The 15,119-nt window shown below is 39.2% G+C and overlaps 1 protein-coding gene across 1 annotated transcript; it reads left to right on the top strand.

The window, feature by feature from the left end:
* The first annotated feature begins 5,125 nt into the window (after positions 1–5,125).
* TMED7 (transmembrane p24 trafficking protein 7) lies at positions 5,126–13,954 on the top strand. Its single transcript, XM_014796642.2, has 3 exons — positions 5,126–5,597; positions 10,311–10,556; positions 12,553–13,954. The coding sequence occupies exons 1-3, from the start codon at positions 5,406–5,408 to the stop codon at positions 12,787–12,789; spliced, it is 675 nt and encodes a 224-aa protein (XP_014652128.1). The 5' UTR covers positions 5,126–5,405; the 3' UTR covers positions 12,790–13,954.
* Positions 13,955–15,119: the final 1,165 nt, after the last annotated feature.

Raw genomic sequence — 15,119 nt, forward strand, 5'->3', positions numbered from 1 at the left:
TGGACAGAAATATTATAGAGGGAGCAGCACCCCCTAGTGGCCAGCATGGTGTTGGTGGGGCCGAAGAGCGAGAGTTAAAGGGAAGAGAAGAATCTGAAAGGCTACTATTTACAGGGCCACCCGCCCATTTACAAATGAAGCATCTTCATCCATTGCTTCCTGCATTTTGTAGAATGCAAAATCGATGTTCTGAAGGAAGATGGTGTTTTTGTTACTGTCTTCAACTTCAATTTTGTAAAACAGAAACATTTTTCAAATGTGTATTTAAAATATTGCCCCATAATACTATGCTCATAACCTGAAATTTTAACTCTACAATGTCGAGAAATTTCTTTGGAGAGGGGAACAACATGGTCTGACGACAGCAGTTTCTGATGAGCTGACAATACACTGGAGTGGATGCCTCCCTTCCACAGATTCCATGTTTTCCATTTCAGCCATTGGTGGGAGACTTCTGAAGACTAGTGGCTTCTGACAACCTGCTCTTTTCTTGAGACATAAATGTGATTTGCATGATTGGCCAACATCAGGGTTTCCTTGTGGTTTTGTTCTTTATTCACTATGAAGTAGGCAAGATTCTAGAGAGGTCACACCAAGTTTAAAATTTCCAATTTATTGCCAACTGTGGAAAAATTATATGTTGTAGGAGTACTCACAAATGTGGGTATTCACAAGAGTCTGAATATGTGTCCTTTGTGCGTATCTCTGTGTCTATCTCTTCAAATAGATTAAGGAACTGTGAAGAATAACAAATTAATGCGCCCATTTGACTTTCTCTTAAATATCAGAGATATCAGAGAAGTCTTTACTAGGGAGTAATCTGTGGAGGCTGGGCAAAAATACAGGTATTTTCTGTCTTTATCCAGTGGGGTAAATTGATTGCAAAAATAAACAAAATTCTTCCCTCACAACCACTGCCCTCCTTGTGCAAAGTGGCTGTGGTGGATTTGTATTGTACTAAATTAGCAAAGCTGGAACTAGTCTTTCCTAGAATTCCCATCCCTGCACAGTTGGAGGCTAGCAGGCCATAACAGACATTTTGAAAGACAGAAGTCTGCAGCAATGAAACAGCAGCAATATTCCTTTTTACACCTGAAGCTTCTCTGACTCTGGGCCAGGTGCATGTTTAACTCCACGAAGAACACCAGCTTTTCCTGTAAATCACCCATCACAGAAGCTGGAGGCTTGGAGGCAGTGAGGAAGTGATGTGGGTTGTGGTCCATCCTCGCAGGTCCAGTTTCTCCTCCTTCTTCTACTTCACATCCATCTTTCCTTTTTGACTGCTTTATCTGCAGACTTCAGGTTCCAGCATCAGAACTTCGTGGAGGTCTATGGGAACATCAGCCTCCCATAGACTGTTTAACCAGCTACCACAAATGGTAAAGTCAAATTCCTATAGTCAACTCCTTATTTTTATATATAAATATGTATGTATATACACATATATATTTATGTTTATATAAACGTAAAATATATTTATACTCAAAATTTTATATGCAGATATGTATTCATATACACACATACATATGTATATATGTGTATATATATACATATATATGTACATATATATATTTGTTGTTGTTGTTGTTTTTCCTTCTAGTGGTTCTCTAATGGAGCCCAGACTGACACAGTGTCTTTGTAGCTCCTCCCCTCGAATCTGGGCTTGCCTTGTGACTTGTTTTGGTTAATAGAATGAGGCAGAAGTGACAGGGCCCAGTTCTGAGCCTAGGCCTCAAGAAGACTTGCACATTCTCTCTCTTAGAACCCTGTAACCACCGTGTGAACAATCCCGGGCTAGCCTGTTGAAGAGTGAGAGACTACTCCACGGAGGAGAGTCAAGTTGTCCCAGCCAAGGCCATTCTTGACCCGCTATAACCAGCTGTCCTGCCAAAATACGAGTGAACCCAGCCAAGATCAGCAAAGCTGCCTACTCAACCCCCAGCTGACCACAGATGATAAGTGAGCCTATGGTCTCCTGAGCAGTAATAAATGCACATTGTGTAAGCCACAAGTTTTGAGGTATTTTTTCCCACAATAAAGGCTAACTGATGCATCCAGCATGTTAATTTTTCCTTCTTTTATTGTGAAATATACAGAAAAGTACATAAAACATATATAAGTTTAACAAGTCATTATAAAGTGAAAATACATGTAACCACCCCCTAGGTCAAGAAAAAGAGCATTGCCAGCACGGAAGAAGCCCCACCTTCCCCCGCCATGTTGCTTCTCACTTATTCCCCCACCCCGCCCCACTATCTTGACTTTTGAGATAACCATTCCCTGGCTTCTTTGGATAGCTTCACCATGTATTAGCGAAAACAGTATCATTTGGTTTGCCTGTTGTCAGCCTTTATGTTCTGTATGATTTCTTTTTTGCCTAGCTTATTTTGCATTATATTAATAAGATTCCCCCATGTTGTCCTGTGTAGCTATAATCTGTTCATTTTCATTGCTACATAACGTCCCATTTTACAAATATACCCAAATTTATGGGTACTTGGGGTATTTCCAGTTTGGGACTATTACTAGGCTTCAGCTTTAAGTATTCTTGTATATGTATCCTGGTGTACTTGTGCGTGAGTTTCTCTAAAGCAGTGGTTCTCAAATTTTTGATCCCAGAATATTAAAAAATAAAAATTAAATAAATTAATAAATATAATTTTAAAAATTTGAAATTATTGAGATCTGAGACACTTAAATATATTTATTAATTCATTTAATATAACAATAATAAATCCATTACATGTTGTATTTGTTTTCTGAGGGTGCCATAACAAATTACCACAAACGTGGTGGCTTAAAACAAGAGAAATTTGTTCTCTCGGCTGTGGGGTCCAGAAGTCTGAAATTAAAGTGTTGCCAGTGTTAGTTCCTTCTGGAGGCTCTGAGGGAGAATCTGGTCCATGCCCTTCTCCTAGCTACTGGCGGCTGTGGCAATCTTCAGCATTCCTTGGTTTGTAGACGCATCACTCCAGTCTCTGCTTTTGTCTTCACATGGCACTCTCCTGTGTGTCTGTGTTTGTGTGTCTCAAATCTCCCTCTCCTTTCTCTTATAAGGATACCAGTCATTGGATTTAGGGCCCACCCTAAATCCAGGATGATCTCATCTCAAGATCTTTAAGTTAATTACATCTGCAAAAACCCTATTTCCAAGTAAGGCTGAATTCACAGGGACGGGGAGTTAAGACTTGGACACATGTTTTTGGAGGGACACAATTTAACCCACTACACATGTTAACATAAATAACATATTTTTAAATGAAAAATAGCTATGTTTTCCAAATAAAAATTTAGTGATAAGAGTGACATTGCTTTACTTTTCTGTAAATCCCTTTAATATCTAGATTCATGCAAGAAGCTGGGGGCTCATCTGCTTACATTACATTCAATCCATTATTTGCTGTTTTGGTTGAGATATATGATTAAAATCCAGCCTCACAAGGACAATCTCAGACCCTGAGTTTCAGAGGCCCCCAGGGGTCTTTGGAGCACACTTCGAGAACCACTGCTCTAAAGTATATGCAAAGTGGAATTTCTAGGATATAGATATACAGGTATATATCTTCTACTTCATTAGATAATGCCACGTTGTTTTCCAAAGTGGTTGTATCAATTCACATTTCCACCAGCAGTGTATGAGGAATCTTGTTGCTCTATATGCTCACCAATATCTGGTATTGTTACACTTTCAAAATTTTGTCTATCTCTTGGTGTGTAATGTATTGCATTATGGTTTTAAACTTATTCATTTATTCAGTCATTCATTCCTTGTTTGTATTACCATTTTACGTATGAAGAAACTGAGGTTGAGAAGAGCAATGTTACTTGCCCAAAGTCAAGAGTTGGAAAATAGAACCCAGATTTTCTACTTTCAAATTCATTCTTCTTTCCACTCAGACACATTTGCTTCTGTTTCTGGCCCAGTTCCCAGGAAGGTGCAATCTCCCCCAGATCTCATCTCCTCAGGGCTCCTTGCACCACTGCAAAAGCTTTGGGAACGCCAGCCCACTAGAGGTCCTGCATCTCCCCCCTCATCAACACCCCTCCACCCTCCACCACAAACCCCCCTCACTTCCCTGCCTGCCTCCTACCCACCTGCCTCTATTTCCTTCTCATTAAACCCTCTACTCACCCTCTGCTGACCATCTTAAAGAGCATGAGCCTTACCGTGGTCCTTTAGAAAAAAAGGAATAATACCTAATTTGTATTTATATGCGTAAGAAAAAGTATAATTTAAGAAATAAACAACTGTTAGCACTATTCATATTACCTACTTTTTTTTTTTTAAGCACTCTAACACAAACCAGTGATGTGATCACAGGCAAGTTACTCACCTTTTTGGATCCTCAATTTCCTCATCGATAAAATAAGCATAATAATACCTACCTTATAGGGTTGTTTGAAGGGTCGAAAGACATAATATATGTAATGTCCCTGGTGATAAGGAGTGCTCAATAGATGTTTATTTTTATTTAACAAAAGCTTATCTAATGCTTACTATATGACAACCACTGTTCTAGGTACTTTTTCCAAATATTGAAGCGTTGAAATAATCATCTGGGTTAGGTATTATTATCCTCACTTTACAGATGCAAAGACTGAAGCAGACAGGTTAAGCAAGTGGACCAAGGTCACACAGCCAGTAAGTAGCAGAGCAGGAATTAAAATTCCTGTAGTCTGGTAGTCCCAGACTTCGCGCTCTTTGCTAAATTGATTTCCCCAAATATCCGTTATTATTTATGAGAAAACTCTCAGCAAATTGCAAAGCGCTCTACCACCGGTGAGAAGCCCCCTAGAACAAAAGGAGCTCTTCACAACTCCCCAGGAGCTCCCCCAGCGCTCGGCCCTCAGACAGACAGAACCCCGCGGACCACCTGTTCCCAGCTCGCACCGCCCCACGCTCCACAGGGCCACCCGCAGGCCACACCCCTTCTTCTGGCCCCGCCCCGCCACGCTCACTATGCTGGCCCCGCCCCTCGCCTCAGGCGGCCGCAGCGGCCGAGCCGACGCCTTGCGAGCTTCCACGTACGCGCTCCCACGCCTCTCCCCGTAGCCTAGTGAAAGCACATCCGGGTCGCTGGAGCAGGTGCCTCAGGCCCCTCCTCTTCCCCTAAGCGCTCGCCCCCACTTCCGGCCACCCGGGCCTTTTCCGCCTGTTCTCCGTTGGCTTTATCTCTGCTCCCTAGGTCGGTCCCGGCTCCGGGCGCTGGTCCCACAGCACCCCTCGCTCGCACCCAGCGGTTCGCGCCTCATCCCGAATCTCTCCGAGGCTCGGAGCAGCTCTGCCGTGCGTCTTCGCGGGGCGGCCGGGGCTGAGGCCTGCCGCGGGCGGTGCGTCCTCGCAGACCTGACCCCGCATCTCCGCGCAGCTCGGTTGAGGCAGCCGCCGTCGCCGTCGCCTCGGGATGCCGCGCCCGGGGGCCGCGCAGCGCTGGGTGGCCGCCGCGGGCCGTTGGAGCTGCAGGCTGCTCGCGCTGCTGCTGCTGGTGCCGGGGCCCGGCGGCGCCTCTGAGATCACCTTCGAGCTGCCCGACAACGCCAAGCAGTGTTTCTACGAGGACATCACGCAGGGCACCAAGTGCACCCTCGAGTTCCAGGTACTGCGGCCTCTGGAAGTTCCGGGGCCCCAGCTCGCGGTTCCGGGGTCGGGGCTTCAACCTGCGAGGTGTCCCCCTCCTGTCCGTGTTTCTCCGTTCTTGGCTGATTCAAGAACCACCTCTAGGTAGCTGATGCAGGGCATTTGGCTTTCCTCCTCTAAACCTTGGGTGAGACATTTAAGACTAAATACTAAGACCCGTGAATTCCAGAAATGCTTCCTGTAGCTGTGACTTTTCCTTCCGTTCTCTACTGTCCTTCATTTTAAGGCCTACTGAACTTTTTTCTTTAGAAGAGTCTCCTAAAAAAGTTATTCCTGTTCTGTAGTGCCCAGTGTCAATCCCCCACTCTCTGATGCACACGACCACTTTAATCAGATTCGAAGTACTGCCAATATCTTAACTCCATTGCTTTTCAATTTTTTCAATGATGTTAGGACTATTGGTTAATGCTGTCTCTGTCACTGGAAGAGCTCCATTTGAGGCCGAATGACCGTCTGCCAAAGGTGTTGTTGAAAAACATTGCTGTGATAAATGAGAAGCCTCTTCTCATCTTTGGGATTATATAAAAAAGAAACTTTATTTAACAGAATGTAGTTTCTTAAGTTGGTTAGAAAATCTTTACTCTGTTTCTATTTTTGTTGGTAGACTTATTTAACATACTTGAGCAGCTATAGAGTGCTAGGTGCCGGTGATACAGAAGTGATCAAAACAGATAGGTCGCTGCCATCATTCTTGATTCCCTACCCATCCTACCCTTCTTTTCTTAATTAGTACCTGTTCATTCATCAACACTGATTTAGAAGCAGAAAATAGGAGATATACTATCCAGTCTTTGGTATCTATGAAGGCTTTAGGAAATGGTTTTAAGTTGAATTCTAAAGGATGAGTTGTAAAAACTTTGTTAAGGAGGAAGAGGAAACAGCCTTTGCAAGGTCTGTGCCAGAGGAAGGGAGGTCAGTGGGGGCCAGACGGTGTAGTGCCTTGCCAGCTGTGTTAAAGATTTTAGTTTTTCCTAAGAGTATGAGAAGCCATCAGAGGGTTGTAAGCAGGGCGGTGACATGATCCAGATATTCTTGGTAGCTGTATGGTTATCGTGCAGGTAGAGAAAGTATGACAGAGTGTTGCTGAGTGGATATAGAAAACCGATTAGGAGGCTTTTGTAGTGGTCCAGGCTTAGACTAGGATGGTAGCAGGGGGGAAGGAGAAAAGTGAAAGGATTGGAGAGAATTTAGCAGGTACTAAAATCGACGGGACTTGGTGAGGTTTTAGCTATATCATGAGTGAGGAAGAGGAGGCTAAGGATGACCTTTAGGCTTGCTTAACTGCATGGATTAGGACTAGGGGACAGAAAGGAAAATAGCAGGAATTGTAATATAAAGTTTTGTTGGAATTTAACAAACATTTTTTGAATTCTTATATTTGCACACACTGTGCTTGGTGCTGAGACTAATACCACTACAACTCTTAATAGGCTAAAAAATTAGCATCTGTTATGTGGCAGACAGTATGCCAAGCATTTCAGGTGTATTGCATAATTCTCAGGACAATTTGACATGAAATAGGTATAGTTCTTATTCCTTTTTTATTGACAAAAATACTGAGGCTTTGATAGGTTAATACCCAAGGTCACGAAACTTAGCAAGTAGCAGAATCAGTATGCAGTCTCAGGTTAAATTCTTAACTACTTTGTTATACCACCTCCCAAAGATAAATAAGACTGATCTTGACCTCAGGGAGCCTGCGTAGACAAATACAGTCATATAATGTTAAATGCAACAATGCAAGTACACACTACGTATAGTGCTGGGAAAGGGGGAGGGATCGTCATGAGAAATTAGCTGAGGGGCTGATGTTTGAGCTGAGTCTAGAAGGAGAAATAGGAGTTACTCTACAAGGTGGCAGAGGGAAACAGGATATCCTAGGCAGATATGTTATGTTTGTGAGACCTAATTCCAGAAATTAGCCTGAGCTGGCACTGAAATACACTATTTCAGTAGTGTTGCTTTGTAACCATAGGTCCAGGGGCTTTGCGGATGGTTTGACCAGTTTGTCAGCATTGTTTATTGATAACAGTGAGATTGATGATTTGTACCTGGTCTACATGAGACCCACAAAGGCTCTGCTATTGAGCCTGGTTACATAGTAGGAATATGCCTGTGTGACCAGCAAAATATAAAAAAAGCCAGCCAAGATTCTATTTTGGGCTCACTGGTTCCAAGGTGTTCTTTGCACACTTGGGTGGTTCCTGATCTGAGGGAAAGTATATGTCTGGCCACTTCCCACAGAGGGAGGACAAAGGAGCCCACCCCTGACCTCTGCTGATCTCTTCCTATGAGACAACTTTTGGCTGTGATGTTTTATATTGTGTTCTTTTCCTGTAATAAACTGTAGATTTGTAAGCATTGTCATTTAGGGTCCTATGATTCAGACAAAACCTGTTTAACTTACCACTGTTAGTGCAGTTGTAAAGGAAGGACTTGTTCACAGGGTTTCTGGCAATTTAGTCTTTTTGGAACACAGAATGAGAAAGGGTATAAAAGAGGTGCTAAGAGTACCTTGAGGAGGTGCAGGGGATTGGTATGCCATTGTTAACAGGTTTGGATTTTTCCCTAGGCCACAGGGAATTATCAAAAGGTTTTAAGTGAATGGGGGATGGGGAAGGATGGAGCAATTGCCCTCCCACCACCCCCCAGGAGACATGTGGGGAGGGGGTGCTAGTGGCATCTAGTGGGTAGAGACCAGAGATGCTGCTAAATGTGCTATAACGCACAGGGCAACATAGCCTCCTACAACAAAGACTTATCCAGCCCAATTTTCTGAGATTGAGAAACCCTAGATTAGAGGGAGGCGATTGGGTAGTGGGAAGTTGTGGCAATACTCCTGTCTGGATTGTAGATTAAGAATGGAAGAGATAGGATGAATTTGAGAGAGGCAATACCATCAAGAGATTTCTGTGATTAACTGGACAGGTAGGGACGTTTAATTTGGGATGATTCCCAGTTTCTATCTTACGTGACCAGACATGTAAAAGGGTACTTTTATCCAAAATAAGATTACTTGTTTTAAAGTTTCAGGGAAAAAAAGTGGCATGATAATCAGTTCTGGTCCTATTCAGTTTGTATATGTATTTGATGATTCAAAGTTCAACAGTCAAGAATGAATAATTGGGTATATAAAAATGAAGTCATTATTTTCACCTAGAGGAAAGGTTGTTGACTTTTGGGGGGAGGAGTAAATGTCCAAATGATAAGAAACTGTTTTTATGTCAAAACATTATATCTGTATATTAATATTTACGTATTTTTACAGTTTCCTAAGTGCATAATTATATTTCATTTAATTAGCAAAATGATTTTGTAACATAGTTCAGTTATTCATCATATCTCTTAGGTGACAGAAGGTCACATAAGTAACCGATCTTTCCTTGAAGTCCCAAGTTTGGTCTCTGTTCTGCAGATCTAGAATGTCAATATTATGCTAACCAAGAAGGTTCAAGCTTGAAAATACAGACTTGTGCCATCCAGTCTCATGATGGTTGGACCCTCAAACCCAATGTTTCTTCTTCATCACTACTTTCTCAAGTGGATACATGCACCCTATGTTTCTTCTCCTGTCTCCTCTCCCTCTTTCTTCCCACTCAGTTTTTTCTCATATAAAGAGGGCTTTCTCTTTTTTAATCCTTTTCCCCTTTTTTCTCTTATTATGCTTGTCCAGTTACCTCAGGAAAAATCCCTCCCTCCTCTCTTCGTTTGTACAACCTAAATGGCCCAAATTATAACTGATTAAGCATAAAAAGCCCTTGAAAATAGCTCCAAAATCCTCTTAAAAAGCATTTCATTTACCCTGACTTTGCTTCCAATATGCTTGCCCTTAAGTACAAGCTTTCCAGATAAACAAAAGATTCGTTTGTTTTTGTGTTCTGTTTTGTTTTTGTTTTAATCACAAGTGTATAAACAATATAGTTTAATCCTTTATGTTTCTCTTGGAAACAGGTTTGTAAATGATGATATACTCTCAGAACAGCCCACAGGTCTATTCAGTTCATAATGTAGTTCAAAGCAAAATATGGATCAAATTCCATATAACTGACCTCTAAAAGAACTTAAGAAACGCAACCTGTTTGTAATTTGGCAGTAGAATGAGTTTAAGTTCTATGATACGAGTATGCTTGGGGTGTCATGCTAAGGACTGCCCTACTTTGCTAGCTCACTACACTGCCCGTGTGTGTGCTTGAATGATGCTAATAGGAAACTAGGTAAGAAAACTTGGGGAAGGAAATATTACATGGCGGTAAGCTTAAGGTTAAAGAGTGTGATTCTGGAGTTGAAGTTCTGCCTCTGCCTCTTACTAGGTGAGTAATCTTGGTAGGTTGCTTATCTTAACTTAGTTTCTCAGTTTGTCAAATGGAAGGGAAAATTAAGGGTTGTTGGGAGAATTAAGTGATATAAGAGATCTGCATTAACTAGAACATTTGTCTGGCTGGTTAACTAGTTCCCTCTCTCCTGTCATGAGGAAATTTGTTCAGGTTCTCTAAAGCTTTAGTTGAACTGAAATCTGCCTCCCAAGTTCCCATCCACTGGTGAAAATCAAAAAATGTAAAATTGCCTGTGATAGTACAAGTCCTTTGCCTATAACCTTATTGCCATTTTAATAGGCTAATTTCTCAAACTTCTTAGTTGGCAGTGATCTCTTCATTTTTTTTTCTCGTGATAGGTAATTACTGGCGGTCACTATGATGTAGATTGTCGATTAGAAGATCCTGATGGTAATGTGTTATACAAAGAGATGAAGAAACAGTATGATAGTTTTACCTTCACAGCCTCCAAAAATGGGACATACAAATTTTGCTTCAGCAATGAATTTTCTACTTTCACACATAAAACCGTATATTTTGATTTTCAAGTTGGAGAAGACCCACCTTTGTTTCCTAGTGAGAACCGAGTCAGTGCTCTTACCCAGGTAAATAAAAAGTCAGCAGTATAATGTTGGTGTGTTTAAAGGGGGAGGGCATAGTTTAATATGCATTAACTCACTGATGAACACAGAATTTTGAGACTTTAACACAGTCTTTAAGGCCTATCTTAATTCTTTCAGTAGATTAGGTATTTCACAGATAATTTAAGCCTTTTTTAGTGAAGACCAATGTTAAAAGATTTTATGAACTTTTAAGTGTAAAGAAAATAAGAAGCATTAAAATAGGAGGATCACTTGGGTAGAAACATCAATAGCAAAGGAATTTACGAATGCCAAACAGTGCTGCAGCATTCTGAAGCATTTTCTGTAATTCATGGAGGAATGGTGCTACCATAACTTAGCAGGTTGGTATAACTGGAAGCAAAATGATGCCTTAATTAATAAAATTAATATATAAATATGCCACGAAGTAGTTTTATACTAGTATTTAGTGTTACTGAAGCTGCTGTTACAATAACTTGCTGTAGCTTAAGGTAAAATATTAAAGATTAATGGTAAGTCATCTAACAAAAATAGTTAAGGAAGCTAAATTGGTATTTATTTTGAAGAAGAGCTTAAGGAGAGAAAGACAGCAAAAGAAATTTAAAGTCAGTGAACAGATACTGCTCAGGTGATGAGAAAGGGCTATTTTATTTCTCCTTCACACACAGTATGAGCTTAGATTATATCTAAAAGATACTCAATTAGATATCCAAAGGAATTATTTACCACCTACTTGTTAAAACCTTAAACTGGTATTTCATTGTTCCCGGATTCTAGTTAGTCTCTTGGCCAAACTTACGTGATGATAGAGGTAGTTATTAAGAATGTGTAAGAGCCTTAATTCATAAACCTCTTGTAACCATTAACAAGATGTATTCAAATGCTCTTATTTTTGGAAATGTCATCTTTATTTTAGCATCCTGTGTGAACGGCACTTTGCTTTGTAAAAAGATTTTTCTTTGGGGCCATTGTTTATAACTTAACCTTCATAAATTTTAATTTGTATAAGAAGGTAGCTTCCTCTGAAAACCTAAGTAGATATATATAAGAAATGAGTGGTGAGAAAGCAATTAGTACCACTTAACTTCCTTTGTTCCTATCACGTTTTTTATCTTTTCTCAGTTTTATTTTTCTACTTTCAAAAAGCTAATGTCTCTTATATAATAGGGGTACTTATAAAGCAGTTGTTCATACTTTAAAATTGAAAAAATTACTATCTAGTAAATGTGGAATAAGTGAGAGTTTTACTAAATCACCATTTTTTAACCATTAATAAAATGGTGGATCTAGAGTAGGCAGTGATCACCAGTCACTGCTAAAACCATTAGGTGAAAGGCTGATGAGGAACTTTATAATGGATAGATCAGACTGTTATCACCTAAATCTAATGATCATTCACATATTGGTTTAGGTGACTGGTATGAGGGAGAAGACTTATTTAGCAAATTGGTAATGTAAAAAAAAAAAGACGTTCCTACTCTGACCTATCACTCTCAGATTCAACTGTTTTTAAAATATGTAAAATAACTGACTAATTGAATCTATTTTTATGCCGTATTTGGTCTGTTTTTGTATATATTTGGACTTTGATTTATATTCTTTTAACTGGTCAAATTTACTGACCTGCCATTCTCTTCCTCTTCATTCTTCCACTTTGAGGAACCTGGGCTTGAAATTCTGTAGCCACCAACCTTAACTGATAAGTATTTCTGCTACTGTTAGCTTAGTGTTCCATCTACCACCTTACAGATGCCACAGCTGTGACATTCTGTTTTGGAACCAGCAGCTGTTTCATGTGATCTCTAGCCTTACCAGTTGTCCTAGTGGGAATGAGTTGCATTGCCAGGACCGCTGGCGTAAATGAGTGAATGAATGAGTGCCAGTTTAGTAGAATGTTAATCAAGTGAGAAATTGAGATCAAATTGAAAGAAAAGATGAGTATGCTAGATGGATTATACAGAAAGTATTAAACCTACTAACTGGAAATATTTCTCTTTAGATGGAATCTGCCTGTGTTTCAATTCACGAAGCTCTGAAGTCGGTCATCGACTATCAGACTCATTTCCGTTTGAGAGAAGCTCAAGGCCGAAGCCGAGCAGAGGATCTAAATACAAGAGTGGCCTATTGGTCAGTAGGAGAAGCACTTATTCTTCTGGTGGTTAGCATAGGGCAGGTATTTCTTCTGAAAAGCTTTTTCTCAGATAAAAGAACCACCACAACTCGTGTTGGATCATAACTACGTTTTGCGAGTTGATGCACCATTGCCACTCTAATATTGCTGTCCTCTAATTAATTTTAGGTATCGAAGAACTTAATATTGGCAACATTTTTAAAACCTTACTCATACACTTGTTGGGGGGGATGTACAGTGCATATCCCCAACTGTGGAAAGGACACCTTTTTTTATTTGTAAAGGTAGAAAAACTTTGGAACTTATTTTGGGCTATTCATGTTAAATATTCAACACCAGTGATCTCTTTTCTTGATTGTTTATATCTCCTCTTCACACACTTTGGTATTTTGATTCCTTTTAGCCATTTAAAAGTACTTTTCTTATTGGTAGTGGGTATTTTAAAAACCTTTGATTTAATGTCTACATTTGTTGTGGAGGAAGAAAATTGCCTTTTAATTGTTTATGGTAAATAAAGTTTTGTTTTTAAGAAAACTAAATGTGATTAACTGTAGCCCAAGCCCTAGTCTGCACTGTTTAATTTTATGGGGGGAAAAAACTACCATAGAAATGTTTGTTAATATTGATATAATTTTAAATTGATACATCATGGTATAATTTATTTCTCACTAGCTTGGAAAATGTCAGATTTTTGCTTTTTGGTTTATTCTATGATTTATAACCAGATATGTTATTTTTTTCAAAAAGACATTCTTACCACAGAAAATAGTATGTTTCTATAACAATAGTTTATACAGGTCTTAAAAATCAGACTTATAAAAAGTAGAATAATTACAGAATAATTTAAGACACTATAGTGGAGGGCAAAGGAAATGAGAAAATTTTTAGTGAATTATCTGGACACATTACATTTTCAGTGCTTTTACAAGGGAAAAAGGAGATCTGTTTCATTTTAACGTTTTAATTGGCAGGTTCTTGCCCTTATGTGGCTTTAATGTCTTTGAGTCATTCCCAGCTTAAATTGACAGTTGTGATATGATTGTAAAAGTACCATACATTTTATCCTGATGAGTGTGATGCACTGAGAAGTTAGTTTCTTTAGGTGTTTTTTTTTCTTTCCTTTTCTTTGTCTCACACATGTAATTTGTATAGTCTCTGGTTAGCAGCCCTAAGATGATTTAAAAATTTAGAATTCTGTGTGTGTTTCTTATTTGATAATCTTCATTGATTGTACTGCATTTAATGAGTATTAAATAGTGCATATTCTGTACACTAAAGGGTTTAGACTGTGTTTGTATTTTATAACTTGTATGGATTGGGCTGATTGAAATAAGATTTTGTTCCAAGTATTCTAGAATAGAATACAAGATGATGCAAAATTGTATAGATGTTTAAAGCTCTTTTGCTGTTTAAAAAAAATTGCAACTGCTTTTTGCCATGCCTCCCTCCCCCACCCAAAAGTGATGAGTACTGAACAAGACTGTCATATTGTGGAGACTCTGATATGTGGTACCATTGAATACTGATTGGATGGCAATTCTAGTCGCTTACCACTGCTGACTAGAAGTTAACTCTTAATTCTAAGCTGTCTTAAAATGCAAATATACACTTCTGCATGTAAGATCAAAATGAATTCAAGTTGTCATGCTTGCTAATTTCAAATGCTACAATGTAGCAAGGGATGGACATGTTTTCGACCCTTCTAAAATTTTTGAAGACCAAATAGCTACTCTTTAAATAATATTTATCATTGGATTAAGAACTGAAGTTTAAGATTTTGCAGATTTATCTATTTGGGTTCTTGGAGTTGTCCTGCAGCTTTGTTAAGTCTCTCCCTATATTTAGATGTGAATATTTTAAACACTAATGTTAATGTGATTGATAAGCATGGACATATGTTACATGTCCTTTTCTGGTTGCCTGTCTGCTCTATTGAGTTCAGATACTTCTGCCATAGTTAAGCAGAGTCAGGTATCAGCAGTGTGCCAAGTTTGGCATAGATAATGCAGTTATTTAATCTATGCATATCAAAACTTCATCATATTAGACTATTACCACAGTAACTTTTGATGAAACTATTGAGATATATTAAAATTTTTGAAATTGCCGCTGTTAACCTGTTGTAGAAAACAGTACAGACTTGGTCTAGTCTATATGTAACTGGTTGAAGTTTGATAGCTATCTGTACTCAACTGGGTATATAGAAATTAGAAAATACATATCTATCCAGACATAACAAGAACTTTTTTTCCTTCCTCTTACTATATAATTTGTAGCTCATCTTTTTCCTTTAATCCTTTCATAACTTGTTGCAACAGTTTGAATTTCTCAAATATTTGTGTTTGGACATATGGCTCAGAATACATATTTAATCATCATTAGCTGTATGTATTTTTAAAGTAGAATAAATAATGGAAAGGGACTTGATATACAAG

This window comes from Ceratotherium simum, chromosome 4 (genome assembly GCF_057802395.1).
Source record: "Ceratotherium simum simum isolate JZ-2026a chromosome 4, ASM5780239v1, whole genome shotgun sequence".
NCBI lineage: Eukaryota > Metazoa > Chordata > Mammalia > Perissodactyla > Rhinocerotidae > Ceratotherium > Ceratotherium simum.